Source organism: Salmo trutta, chromosome 18 (genome assembly GCF_901001165.1).
Source record: "Salmo trutta chromosome 18, fSalTru1.1, whole genome shotgun sequence".
NCBI lineage: Eukaryota > Metazoa > Chordata > Actinopteri > Salmoniformes > Salmonidae > Salmo > Salmo trutta.
The window spans coordinates 2,947,243-2,969,969 of NC_042974.1; the positions used below are offsets into that span (position 1 = coordinate 2,947,243).

The following is a 22,727-nucleotide window of genomic DNA, read 5'->3' on the forward strand; positions in this document are numbered from 1 at the left end:
TAGAATACTAGAAAAACCCACATATAAACAGAAAACCCAAAACCACCCAACACAACCACCTGTCACGCCCTGACCGCTCTACTATGGCAAATGACCTCTTACAAGGGTCAGGACGTGACAACCTGACTCATTTAGATGTTTTAACTGTCAGAGATGTGGTGATGACCATCATTTCATTACATAAGCCCAGCCCAAAGCCCTTATCTATCATAGGTCACTCATAAAGGCATCCCTGTTACATGTCTACCGCTCACTGCTACCCACTACGCCCGCTATTACGGGTCTGTGGTGTGTGTTTCCTACACCATCCTGTAGCGTGACACTGGGAGCAGGCAGGGTCAAAAGGTCACTTCCTGTTACCACCACCTCCCCCCACCACTCACCACCACCACAATCGAACTAACGTTGGCAGCTGCAGCTAAGCTTTGTGACACTGTGATTTAGCAGCAGTCAGAGAGAGAGAAGGGTGTATGGGGGGGTAGAGGAAGTGGCTCATCTTGACTTCAACTGTCTGTTAGAGCTGGATGAATGGTCTGAGTTCACACACACACACCTCTGCACAGGCTGAGGCTCCTGTTGACCACCTCTCCTAAAGTTAGCAGCAGTGGCCTGGTGTGGTGCGAGGTGAGTGGTGGCGTGTCAGACAGGAAATACTGCTCTGGATTTACTACCCTGTGTAGACACACACACACACACACACACACACACACACACACACACACACAAAAGAGAAGGGGGAGGGGTGGGGGGGACAGGGCTAGGAAGCACATTCTTCCTCAATTATTCCTCATGGGTTAGCCTATACTTAACCCAACTCCCCTCCCCTGCCTCTCGCTGAGCGGACACTATTTTTGTTGAGAGAGAGAGAAGACAGAGGACAGAGAGAGAGAGAGGTGTATTTTGCTGCCATTCTTCTAGTTTTGAGACATTTAGCTGCTGTCTTCCTCTTTCACCTCCCCTTCCCCCTCTTCTCTCCACAACATCCTCTCTCTCTCTCTGTGTGTCTCTCTGTGTGTCTCTGTGTGTCGTGGGCTGCAGTAGAAACAGAGGAGAGGTGGTCTGTGTGTGTCTCTGTGTGTCTCTGTGTGTCGTGGGCTGCAGTAGAAACAGGGGAGAGGTGGTCTGTGTGTGTCTCTGTGTGTCTCTGTGTGTCTCTGTATGTCGTGGGCTGCAGTAGAAACAGAGGAGAGGTGGTCTGTGTAGTGTCTCTGTGTGTCTCTGTGTGTCGTGGGCTGCAGTAGAAACAGAGGAGAGGTGGTCTGTGTGTGTCTCTGTGTGTCTCTGTGTGTCGTGGGCTGCAGTAGAAACAGAGGAGAGGTGGTCTGTGTAGTGTCTCTGTGTGTCGTGGGCTGCAGTAGAAACAGAGGAGAGGTGGTCTGTGTGTGTCTCTGTGTGTCGTGGGCTGCAGTAGAAACAGAGGAGAGGTGGTCTGTGTGTGTCTCTGTGTGTCGTGGGCTGCAGTAGAAACAGAGGAGAGGTGGTCTGTGTGTGTCTCTGTGTGTCGTGGGCTGCAGTAGAAACAGAGGAGAGGTGGTCTGTGTAGTGTCTCTGTGTGTCGTGGGCTGCAGTAGAAACAGAGGAGAGGTGGTCTGTGTGTGTCTCTGTGTGTCGTGGGCTGCAGTAGAAACAGAGGAGAGGTGGTCTGTGTGTGTCTCTGTGTGTCGTGGGCTGCAGTAGAAACAGAGGAGAGGTGGTCTGTGTGTGTCTCTGTGTGTCGTGGGCTGCAGTAGAAACAGAGGAGAGGTGGTCTGTGTAGTGGGAATGATCAGCAGTAATGAGACCAGGGTTGTATTCACTACACACCAAATGGAAGAAAACACACCGAAACGGGGAGGGACTACCTCAACTTGGCCAATAAGAAACGCTTGTTTTTTGTTGCAAAAAATGTTTCCCTACGATGTGCACTAATGAATATGACCCAGAGCTGGTGGCAGGGGTAGCCAGAACTGACTGACAGACAGGAGTACCCTCCACCCGCTTGCAGCCCCAGACAGAGAGGGGAGGAGGGGGGGGTACAGGGGGTTTGGGTTGGGGGTGGTGTTATTTTTGGCCAGACATTCTGAAGGGCTTTGTAACAACCAACCAACATTACAGTCCACTCTGTGGGTAGATCTCAACGCTGGCCATGGAGGGAGGGAGGGAGGGAGGGAGGGAGGGAGGGAGGGAGGGAGGGAGGGAGGGAGGGAGGGAGGGAGGGAGGGAGGGAGGGAGGGAGGGAGGGAGGGAGGGAGAAGTTAAGTTTAGTCAAACACTGGCCCCCATAAAGCAAACCAATGGGGGGGGGGGGGGCGGTTGAAAAAGCTAAATAAAGTGGCTCTCACACACACTTCCCCCTGGCCTGCCGGTGTGTGTGCAGCGACAGACAGACAGAAAGATAGGTCAGAGGGAGTGCCTTTGCGTCCTAAATAACACCCTATTTCCTAAGGGTCCTGGTCTAAAGTAGTGCACTATATAGGGAATAGGGTCCTTGTCTAAAGTAGTGCACTATATAGGGAATAGGGTCCTGGTCTAAAGTAGTGGACTATATAGGGAATAGGGCACCATTTGGAACACAGACGGCAAAAATCATGTCCAGCCTGTCAGCTAGTACTCTGCTGCCTGCAATGCCCCCAGAGGCTGTCCCCCTGCCTGCCTGTCCAAAATATCTGTCTGGGCGCTCAGCAATGTGAAGTCACACAGACACACACGATGTGTAGAGTCAGCTGGCTGCTGGTCGGCAGGCCGCAGGCCTGGTGTGTTTCGTGTCTGGCCAAGATTTGACTTAGACCAAAGCCTGAGAGGAAAGGGGCCAGGATAATGCTACTCATACAGACTGGAAGTAGACCTGGAGAGAGAGAGGGTAGGTGGGAGGGAAGCGGAGGGGGGAGGGAAGCAGAGAGGGGAGAGGGGAGGGAAGCAGAGAGGGTAGAGGCGAGGGAAGCAGAGAGGGTAGGTGGGAGGGAAGCAGAGAGGGTAGAGGGGAGGGAAGCAGAGAGGGTAGAGGGGAGGGAAGCAGAGAGGGTAGAGGGGAGGGAAGCAGAGAGGGTAGAGGGGAGGGAAGCAGAGAGGGTAGAGGGGAGGGAAGCAGAGAGGGTAGAGGGGAGGGAAACAGAGGGGAGGGAAGCAGAGAGGGTAGAGGGGAGGGAAGCAGAGAGGGTAGAGGGGAGGGAAACAGAGAGGGTAGAGGGGAGGGAAGCAGAGTTGGGGAGGGTCATTCTATGAAAACGGTGGCTTTTTGAACAGCCAACTTATACAAATTGCAAAAAAACATTTAAGTAAAAACTTATAGTCAGATAGTTAACCCCTTAACATTATAAATCAACATAAATGACAGCTTAACACATTTTTATATTTTTACTACATTACATAAAGAAATGCTGGTGCTGCCTTTTGGTCGCTGGTGTTACCTATATTTTAGATAATAATTCAGACTTTCTAGAATGTCATTTCAGTCTTTATATAATCAAAGACAGAACAGGTTAATGATAAAACTAAGAACGTGTTTGGAATAGTAATAATTGACTTTAAACAGATACAGTTCTATTGTCTAACATTTTCCCATTTCTACTATTGTTTTGTTGTTTGTAACATTATAAATAATTGAGGTTGAATCATCAAAATGTAATGATCATATCCTTAAAATGTTTTCTAATGAATGTAGCAACAAATACAAAAATCCAATTCAATTGGGCAACTCTGATGTCAGAACACCAATATCCCATACAGTAACACCAGTGATGAAATGTAACACCAGTGACACAATGTGAAACCAATGACAAACATAAGATTATTTCAAACAAATTTTATCAATTTATTAGTAATATTTTTAATTACAAATAATTTCAGATTTCATAAAATGTGTTGATTTAATATGAACATTAAAAGGAGGATTATTGGTCAAAGATTAAGACTAAAATGTGTCTTTCATAACACAACAGATTTGTGTCTGTAAAGATGTAATATAGAATTGTATTTGATTTCCAGTGTAAGATGCAACATAATACAAACATGAAATCCTACTCTGTCACGCCACAAAACTACGTATATATCAGTATATATATAAAACAGTATATATCAATTCTCGTGCCATGTGACAAACATTGTCTAGGCCTACTTAAAAAGGATAGTTCATCTGAATTACGAAATTACATATTGGTTTCCTTACCGTGTAAGCAGTTTATGGACAAGGTATGACAGCAATCAATGCTTTGGTTTTGTGCCACAAATGCAAAAATAATTAGCAGCAGAAACAATGGCCAGGTAAACCAAAGCATGGCTCGCTGTCATACCTTGTCCATAGACTGCATACATGGTAAAGAAACCAATAAGTCATTTTGTAATTTGGTGAATTATCCCTTATATGTACTCTGTATCTCCAGAGTTACTTAGTCTTCCTACAGACACATTGTCTTAATTGCAGTACTGGGTTCACTGTCTGGAGTGGATGGGGATCAACACTGTGGTTCCTGCTCTCAATCTCTCTGTGTTTTGCCTGTCTGATCCTGTCTGATCCGCCATTACCTTCCACTCCTGCCTTTCTTCTCTTTCTGTGAGATCCTGCACTCTCCTTTTCTGACTCTCTAAATCCTTTCAGTAAGTCTGGTGTTTTTCTTTAAGCTGCTCTGTGGTGTGGGTCAGCATGCCTGCGCTGTCTGTAGAGTCTAACGCTTTTCAGCAGCACCTCATTTCACCATATCTAATCAAAAGGAAAGCCATATTATGTGATTACAATATTGAAACAGTAATAAAGTACTATTAAGTCTTTTTTTAATATAATTGTTGACGGTTTTATAAAACATTACGTTGAGAAAAAAGTTTGTGGTGTTATTGATCGTCATTGGCGTTATCGCCATGCCACTGGTGTTACCAGCAAGAACAGTAACACCAGTGGCAAATCTGCAGACAAGATGGCATATCTAAGATGGCGGCCACTGTAGCTCAAACCACACTTCTTAAATTGTAAATAAATCACTTAATCATGCAATTTTATCAATAATTTATATCCAATTTCCTTTCCCCTTACTATAAATTGTATAACTGTGAGTGACACATCTTAAGTCCTCGCATGAAATGACCAGGTTAATCATCAAATTGTTAGTAGAGTGGGGGGGAAGAGAGGGTAGAGTGGGGGGGAAGGGAGGGTAGAGTGGGGGGGAAGCTGAGAGGGTGGGGGGAAGCAGGGGTGGGGGGGGGCAGGGGCAGAGAGGGTAGAGTGGGGGGAAGCAGAGAGGGTGGGGGGGCAGAGAGGGTAGAGTGGGGGGAAGCAGAGGGGGGGGGCAGAGAGGGTAGAGTGGGGGGGAAGCAGAGGGGGGGAAGAGAGGGTAGAGTGGGGGGGAAGAGAGGGTAGAGTGGGGGGGAAGGGAGGGTAGAGTGGGGGGGAAGCTGAGAGGGTGGGGGGAAGCAGGGGTGGGGGGGGCAGGGGCAGAGAGGGTAGAGTGGGGGGAAGCAGAGAGGGTGGGGTGGCAGAGAGGGTAGAGTGGGGGGAAGCAGAGGGGGGGGGCAGAGAGGGTAGAGTGGGGGGGAAGCAGAGGGGGGGAAGAGAGGGTAGAGTGGGGGGGAAGAGAGGGTAGAGTAGGGGGAAGCAGAGACAGTGGGGGGAATCAGAGAGGGGAGATTTGGAGAGAGAAATGCACTGAAGCCAGTCCTGGAACAGCAGAGGTAGATCTGTGTAAAGAGAGGCCATAGAGAAACAGAATCAAAGAGAGACATTTTGGGGTGACTGATGGCCAGTGAAACAACTCAAACAACAATATAGACAATTTGCTCAAACCAAACCTGCCCACCGACAACTGCTTGTCCAATCAGAGCTTTACTGACTCTTCTGGTTTTGTCTTTTGTCCAATCAGAATGCCACAGACAGCTCGTCTAACTCCTCCTCCGAGAGACTGGAGCCCTGTCTGCAGCCACTGGACTCCTCCCCCCTCGCTGACTCATCCCACCTACACAACAACTGCATCCTGGGAAACGACCTCCATGAACCCTATAGGTTGTCAGACCACTACTTCCTAGATCTGGTAAGCCAATGGGAGGAGAGTAAGGGATGGGATGATGTTGACACTGGATGTGTCTCCCTGACCCAGTCTGTAATACCTACATGTTTCAAGCAGACCACCATAGTCCCCGTGCCCAAGAACACCATGGTAACATGTCTAAATGACTACCGACCTGTAGAACACATCTGTAGCATGAAGTGCTTTGAAAGGTTGGTCATGGCTCACATCAACACCATTATCCCAGAAACCCTAGAGCCACTCCAATTCGCATACCACCCCAACCGATCCACAGATGATGCAATCTCGGTTACATTCCACACTGCCCTTTCCCACCTGGACAAAAGGAACACCTATGTGAAAATGCTGTTCATTGACTACAGCTCAGCGTTCAACACCATAGAGCCCACAAAGCTCATCACTAAGCTAAGGACCCTGGGACAAAACACCTCCCTCTGCAACTGGATCCTGGACTTCCTGACAGGCCGCCCCCAGGTGGTAAGGGTAGGTAACAACACATCCGCCACGCTGAACCTCAACACTGGGGCCTCAGGGGTGCGTGCTCAGTCCCCTCCTGTACTCCCTGTTCACCGACGACTGCGTGGCCAAGCACGACTCCCAACACCATCATTAAGTTTGCAGACGACACAACAGTGGTAGGCCTGATCACCGACAACGATGAGACAGCCTATAGGGAGGAGGTCAGAGACTTGGCAGTGTGGTGCCAGGACAACAACCTCTCCCTCAACGTGAACAAGACGAAGGAGCTGATCGTGGACTACAGGAAAAGGCGGGCTGAGCACGCCCCTATTCACATCGATGTGGCTGTAGTGGAGCGGGTTGAGAGCTTCAAGATCCTTGGTGTCCACACTACTGTCGTGTCTTTGGCTATGCCGGATTAAGTGATATGACATGCTAACTTATAAAATGATTTCTCTGTAATTAATATTACCTGATTAAGCTAATCATGTAAATGTAATTAACTAGAAAGTCGGGGCACCACAGAAGAACGTTTATAGAGCTGTTATCCTCTGAATAAACTCTTAAAATACTTAGTAATATTTTACATCGATAGCAGTCAATCTTAACCCGTATGTTGTTTCAGTCTCATCATGAAAGTTGTAAATTCTTGGTTATCTGCACGAACCCAGTCTTTACTAAAATCATCCATACATCAATTGTCTTAAAATCATTTATTTACTACACTAAGTAATTAACAGAAAACATACAAACAGCAATTATCGTCACCAAGGATTGGCATAGTAATGTGCCCTACTGGCTAACAAGCATGGCTGGTCTGTTAGACAATGGGTCATAAAACGGTAAGCTGAGAAGTTACACAGAGTTCATTAATATTAACAATTGACAATTGAAGGCTCACTCATTCGGGAACATTTGCAATCAATATATATTTACGCTCATGTGTCGTCGGGATTCTTGTTGGAGAGTTTTGTTCTGATGGAGAGTTTGTCAACGTTCTCTCTCTCTCACTCTCGGTTAGAATGGATCTGTCAGAGCGACATTCATGAATGTCGTCATAGAATGGATGTGGTTGGTCTTCGCGTTCGATGATATAATTTACTTAGCTGCAGACTAATAATTAATATCAAAGACTTGTTCTTATTCTGTCGATATCGATAGTCTAAAAGTTAACCACGTGGTATGGTTCACTTTCAGTAGAGTACTTGGCTGGTCAAACCTATGAGCCAACTCGCAATGGAGTGTAGGCCTGGTCTGTAGAAATGTAAATCAGGGGGTGTTTTATAGGGCCCAGAGAACAGGCTTGTCAAATGACGCCTGGTCCTGTATGTGTCCCTGGGGGCGTGCCTATGACTGAGCTAGACTTGGTTACAGAAATATAATTCTATCACATTAACATCAGTACATAGCATCTCAATGTATTACAAATAGCTTTATCCTTAATAATACATTGTATACAACCATGTGGATTCAGTCTCATCGCTGAGGCTATCATGTAGACCGTTTTAGGGTAATATGGCTATATTGTCTCTTCTGAGTATCACAAAATTGTACCAAGCGGATCAGTTCGTAGCTGGAGTCTTCATCAAGCTTCCATATCTTCTCCAGAACACACATGTCGCTAGGTTCTCCAATTCTATGAGTTGGAAGAATTTCCTTTGTCTCTCTATGAAACATGTTGTAGTAGATTCTCCTCTTGGAATTTTTACAACCCTGGGTTGGGGGGGAAGGTAGGTTGGGTGATGGTACAAAGGGGAGGGGGTCAACTGTCCTTCCTGTACCCAAAGAGGCCAACGTCATGACATCACCAACAAACTAACATGGTCCAAACACACCAAGACAGTCGTGAAGAGGGCACGACAAAACCTATTTCCCCTCAGGAGACTGAAAAGATTTGGCATGGGTCCTCAGATCCTCAAAAGGTTCTACAGCTGCACCATCGAGAGCATCCTGACCGGTTGCATCACTGCCTGGTACGGCAACTGCTCGGCCTTCGACCTCAAGGCACTACAGAGGGTAGTGCGTACGGCCCAGTACATCACTGGGGCCAAGCTTCCTGCCATCCAGGACCTTTATACCAGGTGGTGTCAGAGGAAGGCCCTCAAAAATTGTCAAGACTCCAGCCACCCAAGTCATAGACTGTTCTCTCTGCTACTGCACGGCAAGCGGAACCGGAGCACCAAGTCTGGGACTAAAAGGTACCTGAACAGCTTTTACCCCCAAACCATTAGACTACTGAACAGGTTCTACCCCCAAACCATTAGACTGCTGAACAGCTTCTACCCCCAAACCATTAGACTACTGAACAGGTTCTACCCCCAAACCATTAGACTGCTGAACAGGTTCTACCCCCAAACCAATAGACTACTGAACAGGTTCTACCCCCAAACCATTAGACTGCTGAACAGCTTCTACCCCCAAACCATTAGACTACTGAACAGGTTCTACCCCCAAACCATTAGACTACTGAACAGGTTCTACCCCCAAACCATTAGACTGCTGAACAGCTTCTACCCCCAAACCATTAGACTGCTAAACAGCTTCTACCCCAAAACCATTCGACTGCTAAACAGCTTCTTCCCCCAAACCATTAGACTGTTAAACAGCTTCTACCCCCAAACCATTAGACTACTGAATAGGTTCTACCCCCAAACCATTAGACTACTGAACAGGTTCTACCCCCAAACCATTAGACTACTGAACAGGTTCTACCCCCAAACCATTAGACTACTGAACAGGTTCTACCCCCAAACCATTAGACTACTGAACAGGTTCTACCCCCAAACCATTAGACTGCTGAACAGCTTCTACCCCCAAACCATTAGACTGCTAAACAGCTTCTACCCCCAAACAATTAGACTACTGAACAGGTTCTACCCCCAAACCATTAGACTACTGAACAGGTTCTACCCCCAAACCTTTAGACTGATGAACAGGTTCAACCACCAAACCATTAAACTACTGAACTGGTTCTACCCCCAAACCATTAGACTGCTGAACAGGTTCTACCCCCAAACCATTAGACTGCTGAACAGGTTCTAACCCCAAACCATTAGACTACTGAACAGGTTCTACACCCAAACCATTAGACTGCTGAACAGGTTCTACCCCCAAACCTTTAGACTGATGAACAGGTTCAACCCCCAAACAATTAAACTACTGAACTGGTTCTACCCCCAAACCATTAGACTGCTGAACAGGTTCTACCCCCAAACCATTAGACTACTGAACAGGTTCTACCCCCCAAACCATTAGACTACTGAACAGGTTCTACCCCCAAACCATTAGACTACTGAACAGGTTCTACCCCCAAACCATTAGACTACTGAACAGGTTCTACCCCCAAACCATTAGACTACTGAACAGGTTCTACCCCCAAACCATTAGACTGCTGAACAGCTTCTACCCCCAAACCATTAGACTACTGAACAGGTTCTACCCCCAAACCATTAGACTACTGAACAGGTTCTACCCCCAAACCATTAGACTGCTGAACAGCTTCTACCCCCAAACCATTAGACTACTGAACAGGTTCTACCCCCAAACCATTAGACTACTGAACAGGTTCTACCCCCAAACCATTAGGCTACTGAACAGGTTCTACCCCCAAACCATTAGACTACTGAACAGGTTCTACCCCCAAACCATTAGGCTACTGAACAGGTTCTACCCCCAAACCATTAGACTACTGAACAGGTTCTACCCCCAAACCATTAGACTGCTGAACAGGTTCTACCCCCAAACCATTAGACTACTGAACAGGTTCTACCCCCAAACCATTAGACTACTGAACAGGTTCAACCCCCAAACCATTAGGCTACTGAACAGGTTCTACCCCCAAACCATTAGACTACTGAACAGGTTCTACCCCCAAACCATTAGACTACTGAACAGGTTCTACCCCCAAACCATTAGACTACTGAACAGGTTCTACCCCCAAACCATTAGGCTACTGAACAGGTTCTACCTCAAAACCATTAGACTACTGAACAGGTTCTACCCCCAAACCATTAGGCTACTGAACAGGTTCTACCCCCAAACCATTAGACTACTGAACAGGTTCTACCCCCAAACCATTAGACTACTGAACAGGTTCTACCCCCAAACCATTAGACTACTGAACAGGTTCTACCCCCAAACCATTAGACTACTGAACAGGTTCTACCCCTAAACCATTAGACTACTGAACAGGTTCTACCCCCAAACCATTAGACTACTGAACAGGTTCTACCTCCAAACCATTAGACTACTGAACAGGTTCTACCCCCAAACCATTAGACTACTGAACAGGTAATCAAATGGCCACCCGGAATATTTGCGTTGACCTTTTTTTTTACGCTGCTGATTCTCTGTTTATTATCTATGCACAGTCTCTTTACCCCACCTACATGTACATATTACCTCAACTAGCTCGACTAACCCGTACCCCCTGTATATAGCCCCGTTATTGGTATTTTACTGTTACTTTTTTGACAGTAAAATGTATTTCACATTTTTCTTACTCTGCGTTGTTGGTTAAGGGCTTGTAAGTAAGTATTTCATGGTAAGGTCTACTACACCTGTTGTATTCAGTGCATGTGACAAATGTGATTTGTGTCTGAATCATAGAGCTGTAGAGGACTCAACTTGGACATAACTTGATTTAGCATGGACATTGCCATTGAGGGCTTTCACCATTTTAAAGTGGTCAACTAGGTGGTGATTCCTACGGATTGGGAGCGATAAGCCAAAGATCGGAGCAGTCTTCTTCAAATTGGTTGCCATGGTTTGTCAATGGCTTTAAGCTATATCACCACCATCTAGTGGCCACAATAAATGAACGCCACACAAGATTTGGTCCAGGACTCTTTAAAATTGAGATTTCCTCAAACATGCTGTCACAGACGCCAAAATGGCACAGATACAAAGATGAGACCTCTTTCCATCTCTATGGTCTGAATATACTAGTTACTGTATATTACCAGTGGTGTTGTGGACACACCCATTTTATTTTGCTTGAGGGTTGAACCCACTTTTTTACGGGAAAATGCATTAAAAGTATAGGGAGCGTTACTTTACTCACTGTGAACAGCAGTCAGCGTTTTACCCATCTAATTTTTTACCACTTCATCACTGCATATTACTAGTAGTAATGCATATTAAAATACTGTGTAGTAAAATGTACACGGTGGAAGTATCAATATGGAAGTTACACAGCATCATTTACACCGTGTCTGTACCTCCAACGGGTTGTCCAATGACATTTGTTCAATTCTAGGCATTTGTTCATCCCCCTTTCCCCCTCTCCTCTCTCTCTCTCTCTCTCTCTCTCTCCCCTCTCCCCTCTTCCCTCTTCCCTCTTCTCTCTTCTCCCTCTCCCCTCTCCCCTCTCTCTTTCTCTCTCTCTCCTCCCTGCAGCCTCTGCCCCACATCCCTCACCACGTCACCTTCCATGACGACGAGGATATCATCAGGATCAACCCTCGGGAACGTTCCTGGGAGCTCCCCTCGGAATCCTCCTCCCGCTCGGAACGCCGTGTGGACCAACTAGAACGCTCCTGGCTCACGGGCTATGAGGACTACCGCCACGCCACCGTGCGCCACAAATACATCCGCCCGCCGGACGACTCTGAGTCCTATGTCCACTTCGCTAAGAGCGATCCCCACAAACACCACTATAGTTATCCCCTGGTATCCACACCGTTAGATTCCTCCGACCCCAAACCTACCTTCAGACCTTTACCCAAGAGGCACCACTACGCCGGCTTGGGTTCGCAACACCGCCGTCCAGGGGAGCAGGGCTTCGGTGGGGGCGTGGTCTCTACCCAGCCCCAGCCCCTCCTTCCTGGCTCGTCTGATGGACAGGACAAGAAGTCTGAGGAGGGCGGGGTTGGTGAGCGCCTGCAGTGCCAACACTGTGGTGAACCGTTCTCCCGCGGTAACAACCGACGGGGGCGCTGCCAGGATGCACCGGACCCGATCAGGGCGTGCGTCCGGCGGGTCAGCTGCATGTGGCTGGCCGACACACTGCTGTACCACTGCATGTCTGACCCGGAGGGGGACTACTCGGACCCCTGCTCCTGTGAGGGGGGTGGCGAGGGGAGGCTGGGCACGCGCTGGGCAGCTCTGCTGGGGTTGTCTCTAGTGGCGCCGTGTCTCTGCCTGTACCCGCCCCTACACGCCTGCCACCGGGCCGGGGTGGCGTGCGGGTGCTGCGGGGGCAGGCATGAAGCCTCAATGACATAAACCTTACACAACCCCCAAAAACACATGGAGGGGAGAGGGGAAGAAGAAGAGCGGCCCTATGCCCCATTTTGGTTTTGTGGTTTTGTTACTCTACACACGGACGTGTATATACAGCCAAAACGTTGCCGTGTTGTGGCTGCCATTTTGAAATGGCTTAAAGAAGCTCCTTCTTGTGTACTGTCGTTCTCTCTCTCCTCTTTCCACATGACTGTCTTGTTCCCCCCCATTCCTGTTTGAGGAGGGACTCTTTTTTTATAGCTGACTAATATGTCATGGATCACATACAACCAGGTACTTCCTACTTTTTACACTGACTTGGTGTTGAACAACTTGAATTGTTAGTTTGCGTATGTTGTTGTCCTGTGTGGTTGTTTGCTAGGAGAGTCTGTTTGATATTAGACCTGGGTTCATATAGTATTTGACATTTTATAAAATCATTTCAGTGTTTGTTCTAGCCGGCCCGAAGTGCCAGATGGGCGGGGTTTGCAGTGTTTAGACTTCTATTGGTTCATTAATCCAGGCAAGCTCAATCAAGCACCGATTTAAATCTTTGAAATGATTTCAAAAAGTATTTGAACCCAGGTCTTGTTTAGATAGTTTATATGCCACCAGGGCCGATCCCAGCCCCCTCTAAACTAAACTGGCCTTCTGTCCCAAGTCCTTAAAACAGAGCAACAACTGGGAGATAAGCCTAAAGCTGCTGTAGTAGTGTGTGTGTGTGTGTGTGTGTGTGTGTGTGTGTGTGTGTGTGTGTGTGTGTGTGTGTGTGTGTGTATGTATGTACGCACGTGCGTGTGTGTGTGTGTGCGCACGTGTGTGTGTGTGTGTGTGTGTATGTGCGCACGTGCGTGTGTGTGTGTGTGCGCGCACGTGCGTGTATGTATGTGCGCATGCATGTGTGTATGTATGTGCGCGTGTGTGTGTATGTATGTGCGTGTGTGCACATGCGTGTGTCTGTGTGTGTGTTGACTAAAGCCTCCTTTGGTGTTAGTAACAAATGTAACCTCTTTACTACACCAGTACATTTCATTTACACCATCTTTACATAAACTGCAATATCATCATTTATAAGGTTTGAGTTGGACCCTAAAATCAACCAGGAAACCTTCACACAGATTAAGTCTAGTCCTGGACTTAAAAGCAAACTCAATGGAGAATCCATATTGAAATAGCTTCTTAGTCCAGCACTATGTTTCAGTTGTGTCCAGGAAGTTGGTGTAGAGCCTACTACACAGAGGTTCAACTTTAACCTCTCCAGTGACAATCAACAGGGACACATCCAGTTTTGACGTTTTGAAACCAAAGATCATTTTTAATTGTATTTATTTTCTCTCTGAATTGCCCAACCAGCCACGGGGCGGCAGGGTGGACAGACAGACAGGCCAGTTGGTAGGAGATAGTGTCTAGATACCACAGGGTGGACAGACAGACAGGCCAGTTGGTAGGAGATAGTGTCTAGATACCACAGGGTGGACAGACAGACAGGCCAGTTGGTAGGAGATAGTGTCTAGATACCACAGGGTGGACAGACAGACAGCCAGTTGGTAGGAGATAGTGTCTAGATACCACAGGGTGGACAGACAGACAAGCCAGTTGGTAGGAGATAGTGTCTAGATACCACAGGGTGGACAGACAGACATGCCAGTTGGTAGGAGATAGTGTCTAGATACCACGGGGCGGCAGGGTGGACAGACAGACAAGCCAGTTGGTAGGAGATAGTGTCTAGATACCACAGGGCGGACAGACAGACAGGCCAGTTGGTAGGAGATAGTGTCTAGATACCACAGGGTGGACAGACAGACAGGCCAGTTGGTAGGAGATAGTGTCTAGATACCACAGGGCGGCAGGGTGGACAGACAGACAGGCCAGTTGGTAGGAGATAGTGTCTAGATACCACAGGGTGGACAGACAGACAAGCCAGTTGGTAGGAGATAGTGTCTAGATACCACAGGGTGGACAGACAGACAGGCCAGTTGGTAGGAGATAGTGTCTAGATACCACAGGGTGGACAGACAGACAAGCCAGTTGGTAGGAGATAGTGTCTAGATACCACAGGGTGGACAGACAGACAGGCCAGTTGGTAGGAGATAGTGTCTAGATACCACAGGGCGGCAGGGTGGACAGACAGACAGGCCAGTTGGTAGGAGATAGTGTCTAGATACCACAGGGTGGACAGACAGACAGGCCAGTTGGTAGGAGATAGTGTCTAGATACCACAGGGCGGCAGGGTGGACAGACAGACATGCCAGTTGGTAGGAGATAGTGTCTAGATACCACAGGGTGGACAGACAGACAAGCCAGTTGGTAGGAGATAGTGTCTAGATACCACAGGGTGGACAGACAGACATGCCAGTTGGTAGGAGATAGTGTCTAGATACCCCAGGGTGGACAGACAGACAGGCCAGTTGGTAGGAGATAGTGTCTAGATACCACAGGGCGGCAGGGTGGACAGACAGACAGGCCAGTTGGTAGGAGATAGTGTCTAGATACCACAGGGTGGACAGACAGACAGGCCAGTTGGTAGGAGATAGTGTCTAGATACCACAGGGTGGACAGACAGACAGGCCAGTTGGTAGGAGATAGTGTCTAGATACCACAGGGTGGACAGACAGACAGGCCAGTTGGTAGGAGATAGTGTCTAGATACCACAGGGTGGACAGACAGACAGGCCAGTTGGTAGGAGATAGTGTCTAGATACCACAGGGTGGACAGACAGACAGGCCAGTTGGTAGGAGATAGTGTCTAGATACCACAGGGTGGACAGACAGACAGGCCAGTTGGTAGGAAATAGATAGACAGTGCCTAGATACCTTCTCTAAAGCCAGCAACACATTTAGAATGAGTCCCAAATGGCACCCTATTCTCATAGGGCCCTGGTGAAACGTAGTGCACTATAAACTGAATAGGCTGCCATTTGGGATGCACAATTCTCCTTTTAAAAGATTATGTCAAATCTGAGGTATGTCAGTGTGGGATTTATCTCACCACTTGAGGTTCGAAAACGTCTGACAATCGTAGATGTTTGGGAAGCACTACTTTGAGACATGGGTGTTATTAACATTTTATACCGTTTTAAAGTTGAAATGTACCTGCAGGAAATCAACTGTATATGTTTTTAATATATGAGAAAGGAACTTAAACGCAATAGGACTTTTCTATTGAGAGAATGAGTCAATGATAGATTATTATAATTATTATTAGCTTATCAGCATTGTGTACTCTCACTGAGGACCTATAAGAAGCAGTTTCACCTTTGTCCCGCCCCCTTCTCACCTGTCACACACCTTTTCTCGTATGATTGACACTGCAGCTATCCACTCCCAGCACTCTATCCACAATGTTAAAGCCCAACACTAATTATAAGAGGACTGGGGTCCGTTCAAGAGGGGGCGATGTTCTGACAAAATGTTTGTGATTAGAAATGAGAAGAGTGGACATGATTCTGTCCCAGAGGCCAGTCTATTCTACACAAGGTAGAAGCATTCACTAGGAAGAACAGCTGACTGCAACAGGAAGAGACTACCTGGACTCCAATAACAAACACTCATTATCGTTTTTTCCGTATTAAAAACGTTTTCAGTTGCATGACCTAATGAATACAACCCTGTCAGCTAACGTGTCAGTTTGTTCCATAGAAATATAATGGTGCATTGTCATGTCAATTTCAATGCTCCTGTCAAACCTAAATGGTTGAATAAATGTATTGTTCCATACCATGTTACTCAACAGAAGTCATCTTGCTGTAGAATATCGTTTGGCCCATCTGTTGTTGTCTGAAAGCTTCCATGTTGCTGTAGAATATCGTTTGGCCCATCTGTTGTTGTCTGAAAGCTTCCATGTTGCTGTAGAATATCGTTTGGCCCATCTGTTGTTGTCTGAAAGCTTCCATGTTGCTGTAGAATATCGTTTGGCCCATCTGTTGTTGTCTGAAAGCTTCCATGTTGCTGTAGAATATCGTTTGGCCCATCTGTTGTTGTCTGAAAGCTTCCATGTTGCTGTAGAATATCGTTTGGCCCATCTGTTGTTGTCTGAAAGCTTCCATGTTGCTGTAGAATATCGTTTGGCCCATCTGTTGTTGTCTGAAAGCTTCCATGTTGCTGTAGAATATCGTTTGGCCCATCTGTTGTTGTCTGAAAGCTTCCATGTTGCTGTAGAATATCGTTTGGCCCATCTGTTGTTGTCTGAAAGCTTCCATGTTGCTGTAGAATATCGTTTGGCCCATCTGTTGTTGTCTGAAAGCTTCCATGTTGCTGTAGAATATCGTTTGGCCCATCTGTTGTTGTCTGAAAGCTTCCATGTTGCTGTAGAATGTCATTTGACCCATCTGTTGTTGTCTGAAAGCTTCCATGATGCTGTAGAATGTCATTTGACCCATCTGTTGTTGTCTGAAAGCTTCCATGTTGCTGTAGAATGTCATTTGACCCATCTGTTGTTGTCTGAAAGCTTCCATGATGCTGTAGAATGTCATTTGACCCATCTGTTGTTGTCTGAAAGCTTCCATGATGCTGTAGAATGTCATTTGACCCATCTGTTGTTGTCTGAAAGCTTCCATGTTGCTGTAGAATGTCATTTGACCCATCTGTTGTTGTCTGAAAGCTTCCATGTTGCTGTAGAATGTCATTTGACCCATCTGTTGTTGGCTGAAAGCTTCCATGTTGCTGTAGAATGTCATTTGACCCATCTGTTGTCTGAAAGCTTCCATGTTGCTGTAGAATGACATTTGACCCATCTGTTGTTGTCTGAAAGCTTCCATGTTGCTGTAGAATGTCATTTGACCCATCTGTTGTTGTCTGAAAGCTTCCATGTTGCTGTAGAATGTCATTTGACCCATCTGTTGTTGTCTGAAAGCTTCTAATGGGGAAGGTTGTTTGGTAACACGTTACGTAAAAGCCAACTGGTATAATGCCTTATAACTTGTTATAAGCATGTATGCACCTTTATAAAAGTGTTACAGGCACTATATGTTCATTTACTTTCTATGGAATGACTGTCACTACTCCACTCCAGACATGTAGTACTCCTTCATCATGGGTAACACCGACCAGTATAATGCCTTAAACTTGCTAGAAGCTTATATGAGCATCTTATAAAGTTAATCATCTGATCCTATGGGATGTGTTGTCAGTCTGTGTGTAATCTCGTTCCCATACACTTCCGCCCAAATGCCAAGAATCTGGTGTACCATGGCGTCAAACTTCGTTAGCCAATACAGAAAGTCTGGGGACGAGGTTAGTCTTCTCCACTCCTGAAGTATTTCATCAGGCCTGGGTTAAGAGTGGTGTGTCTGTTGGCCTTCACTCTGTGGTGAAAGCTAAACCAGAAGCTTCCGTCTGTCTCTGTGACTGGTTAAACAGTCCCACAGCCGTGTTTACCATCCAGCACACGCTTTCATTGCCTGAAAGCATAGCGTTCATCTATCTCCTCAGAAATGTATTTAAAAAAAGAAATTGTAATGAATTAATCCACCATTGTAATGATTAGATTGTTATTTTTTTATGATCAGTATTTTTACTTCTGGGGAAGAAATATACACACACACATACAGTGAACAAAACATTAGGAACACCTTCCTAATATTTAGTTTCACCCCTTTTGCCCTCAGAACAGCCTCAGTTCATCAGGTCATGGACTCTACAAGGTGTCTAAAGTGTTCCACAGGGATGCTGGCCCATGTTGACACTGTTTCCCACAGTTGTCAAGTTGGCTGAATGTCCTTTGGGTGGAGGATCATTCTGGATACACACGGGAAACTGTTGAGCGTGACAAACCCAGCAGCATTGCAGTTCTTGACACAAACCAGAGTGCCTGGCACCTACTACCGTACCCTGTTCAAAGGCACTTAAATATTTTGTCACCCTCTGAATGGCACACATACACAATCCATGTCTCAAGGTTTAAAAATCCTTCTTTAACCTGTCTCCTCCCATGTGCATCAAGAATGGTCCTCCAGCCAACTTAACAACAGTGGGAAGCATTGGAATCAACATGGGCCAGCATCCCTGTGGAACACCTTGTAGAGTCTATGCCCCGACGAAGTGAGGCTGTTCTGTAACTCAATATTAGGAAGGTGTTCTTAATGTTTTGTACACTGTATGTATGTTGTACATTTCTCAGTATTATTATTGTTAACATTAATGATGGATGTAGCTCCTGCCTTGAGAAGGGCCTGAGTCACCACAGAGGGGCGGTCTGCCTGGTGTGACTGTATAGTCACCACAGAGGGGCGGTCCGCCTGGTGTGACTGTATAGTCACCACAGAGCGGCGGTCTGCCTGGTGTGACTGTATAGTCACCACAGAGGGGCGGTCTGCCTGGTGTGACTGTATAGTCACCACAGAGGGGCGGTCGGCCTGGTGTGACTGTATAGTCACCACAGAGGGGCGGTCCGCCTGGTGTGACTGTATAGTCACCACAGAGGGGCGGTCCGCCTGGTGTGACTGTATAGTCACCACAGAGGGGCGGTCGGCCTGGTGTGACTGTATAGTTACCACAGAGGGGCGGTCGGCCTGGTGTGACTGTATAGTCACCACAGAGGGGCGGTCGGCCTGGTGTGACTGTATAGTCACCACAGAGGGGCGGTCCGCCTGGTGTGACTGTATAGTCACCACAGAGGGGCGGTCCGCCTGGGGACCACAGAGGGGCGGTCCGCCTGGTGACCACAGAGGGGCGGTCCGCCTGGTGTGACTGTATAGTCACCACAGAGGGGCGGTCTGCCTGGTGTGACTGTATAGTCACCACAGAGGGGCGGTCCGCCTGGTGTGACTGTATAGTCACCACAGAGGGGCGGTCCGCCTGGTGTGACTGTATAGTCACCACAGAGGGGCGGTCCGCCTGGTGTGACTGTATAGTCACCACAGAGGGGCGGTCCGCCTGGTGTGACTGTATAGTCACCACAGAGGGGCGGTCCGCCTGGTGACCACAGAGGGGCGGTCCGCCTGGTGACCACAGAGGGGCGGTCCGCCTGGTGTGACTGTATAGTCACCACAGAGGGGCAGTCTGCCTGGTGTGACTGTATAGTCACCACAGAAGGGCGGTCCGCCTGGTGTGACTGTATAGTCACCACAGAGGGGCGGTCCGCCTGGTGTGACTGTATAGTCACCACAGAGGGGCGGTCCGCCTGGTGACCACAGAGGGGCGGTCCGCCTGGTGTGACTGTATAGTCACCACAGAGGGGCGGTCGGCCTGGTGTGACTGTATAGTCACCACAGAGGGGCGGTCGGCCTGGTGTGACTGTATAGTCACCACAGAGGGGCGGTCGGCCTGGTGTGACTGTATAGTCACCACAGAGGGGCGGTCGGCCTGGTGTGACTGTATAGTCACCACATAGTCACCACAGAGGGGCGGTCCGCCTGGTGTGACTGTATAGTCACCACAGAGGGGCGGTCCGCCTGGTGTGACTGTATAGTCACCACAGAGGGGCGGTCCGCCTGGTGTGACTGTATAGTCACCACAGAGGGGCGGTCCGCCTGGTGTGACTGTATAGTCACCACAGAGGGGCGGTCGGCCTGGTGTGACTGTATAGTCACCACAGAGGGGCGGTCGGCCTGGTGTGACTGTATAGTCACCACAGAGGGGCGGTCCGCCTGGTGTGACTGTATAGTCACCACAGAGGGGCGGTCCGCCTGGTGTGACTGTATAGTCACCACAGAGGAGCGGTCCGCCTGGTGACCACAGAGGGGCAGTCCGCCTGGTGTGACTGTATAGTCACCACAGAGGGGCGGTCTGCCTGGTGTGACTGTATAGTCACCACAGAGGGGCGGTCTGCCTGGTGTGACTGTATAGTCACCACAGAGGGGCGGTCTGCCTGGTGTGGCTGTATAGTCACCACAGAGGGGCGGTCCGCCTGGTGTGACTGTATAGTCACCACAGAGGGGCGGTCTGCCTGGTATGTGACAAATGAATCAGTCGTGCCTTTACTTTTTACCTCCAATAAAAGGAGAGGAACCAGTGAAACCATCCTGCTGTCATGATATCTGGGATGTACTACAGTGGGACTACTGGGGAAACCAGCTAAATAAAACCAAACGTTTTCTTCTGTACACTACAGCATTCAAAAAGTGTTTCTCCATCATCAAAGTAACATGGGCAGAACCTGCCTGTCCCAAGCCCACATCAAAGTAACATGGGCAGAACCTGCCTGTCCCAAGCCCACATCAAAGTAACATGGGCAGAACCTGCCTGTCCCAAGCCCACATCAAAGTAACATGGGCAGAACCTGCCTGTCCCAAGCCCACATCAAAGTAACATGGACAGAACCTGTCTGTCCCAGGCCCACATCAAAGTAACATGGGCAGAACCTGTCTGTCCCAAGCCCACATCAAAGTAACATGGGCAGAACCTGCCTGGCCCAAGCCCACGTCAAAGTAACATGGGCAGAACCTGCCTGTCCCAGCCCACATCAAAGTAACATGGGCAGAACCTGCCTGTCCCAAGCCCACGTCAAAGTAACATGGGCAGAACCTGTCTGTCCCAAGCCCACATCAAAGTAACATGGGCAGAACCTGTCTGTCCCAGGCTCACATCAAAGTAACATGGGCAGAACCTGCCTGTCCCAGGCCCACATCAAAGTAACATGGGCAGAACCTGCCTGTCCCAAGCCCACGTCAAAGTAACATGGGCAGAACCTACCTGTCCCAAGCCCACATCAAAGTAACATGGGCAGAACCAACATGTCCCAGGCCCACATCAAAGTAACATGGGCAGAACCTACCTGTCCCAAGCCCACATCAAAGTAACATGGGCAGAACCTGTCTGGTCAAGCCCACATCAAAGTAACATGGGCAGAACCTGTCTGTCCCAAGCCCACATCAAAGTAACATGGGCAGTACCTGCCTGTCCCAAGCCCACGTCAAAGTAACATGGGCAGAACCTGCCTGTCCCAGGCCCACGTCAAAGTAACATGGGCAGAACCTGCCTGTCCCAGGCTCACATCAAAGTAACATGGGCAGAACCTGCCTGTCCCAAGCCCACATCAAAGTAACATGGGCAGAACCTGCCTGTCCCAGGCTCACATCAAAGTAACATGGGCAGAACCTGCCTGTCCCAAGCCCACATCAAAGTAACATGGGCAGAACCTGCCTGTCCCAGGCTCACATCAAAGTAACATGGGCAGAACCTGCCTGTCCCAAGCCCACATCAAAGTAACATGGGCAGAACCTGCCTGTCCCAAGCCCACATCAAAGTAACATGGGCAGAACCTGTCTGTCCCAGGCCCACATCAAAGCAACATGGGCAGAACCTGCCTGTCCCAAGCCCACATCAAAGTAAGTATCTCTGAAATAGGGTTGATTGAAGGGAAGTGTTTGTCATGTCTTTGGTCACATTCGAGTGGTTCAAACAAAAACACCCTATTGATTGGTTGACATTAGAGCCTCCCACCATGCAGGCAGGCGATGGCTGCAGGATGAAGTTGAAGAGCAACTGCAGAAACTTCATGCGGTCGACATGTAGGAGCAAGTGCGAAAATTCTTATCGCCATAACTTTGAAAGGCACTTGACAAAAGTGATCCGCATCGAACGCGCCCAATGGAGATAGCTTTGGGACTATAAACCCTCGTCTCAAATTGAGCCAAATCATTGTCCTGAAAACTATTCACTACGAGAGTAGCCTGTAGGGTTTTCTTCAGTTTGGTGCCGACTGAACAGTACCCAGACAAGAGAGAAAGGTCAACAGAGAGGAGAGTCAGGGGGACTGAGATCGGGGTCATATTCATTATGGCACATCATAGCACAACAGAATACGAAAAACAAACGTTTCTTATTGGACAACTTCAGGCTGTTTTCTTCCATGTGATGCCTAATGAACACAGCCCAGGAGTGTCAGTCAGGAGGTGTGAAATCTGTATTTCAGACCAGAAGATACAGCCTTTTCCTCTGGTGGTGTAACCGGTTAGTTTAACCACGTTTACATTTCCTCAGGCTTGTTCAACATTACAGGCTGACTGATCTACACAGAACCTTGCATCATAAATATCTACTTCATTATTATTTGTAGATCAGTCAGTCAGTCACATTAGGGTTTTGATCCTGGAGATCACGGCCCTCCTATTCAGTC

The 22,727-nt window shown here is 48.0% G+C and overlaps 1 protein-coding gene across 1 annotated transcript in view; it reads left to right on the forward strand.

Moving 5' to 3' along the window:
* The window catches only part of LOC115152753 (sprouty-related, EVH1 domain-containing protein 2-like), a 36,456-nt gene extending 23,214 nt beyond the window's left edge, over positions 1 to 13,242 (forward strand). Inside the window, exons 5-6 of the mRNA XM_029697535.1 lie at positions 5,826 to 5,993; positions 11,847 to 13,242. Of these exons, the coding sequence (XP_029553395.1) occupies positions 5,826 to 5,993; positions 11,847 to 12,674 (996 nt within the window). The 3' untranslated portion in view covers positions 12,675 to 13,242. The remainder of the gene's footprint in view (positions 1 to 5,825; positions 5,994 to 11,846) is intronic.
* The last annotated feature ends 9,485 nt before the right edge of the window (positions 13,243 to 22,727 follow it).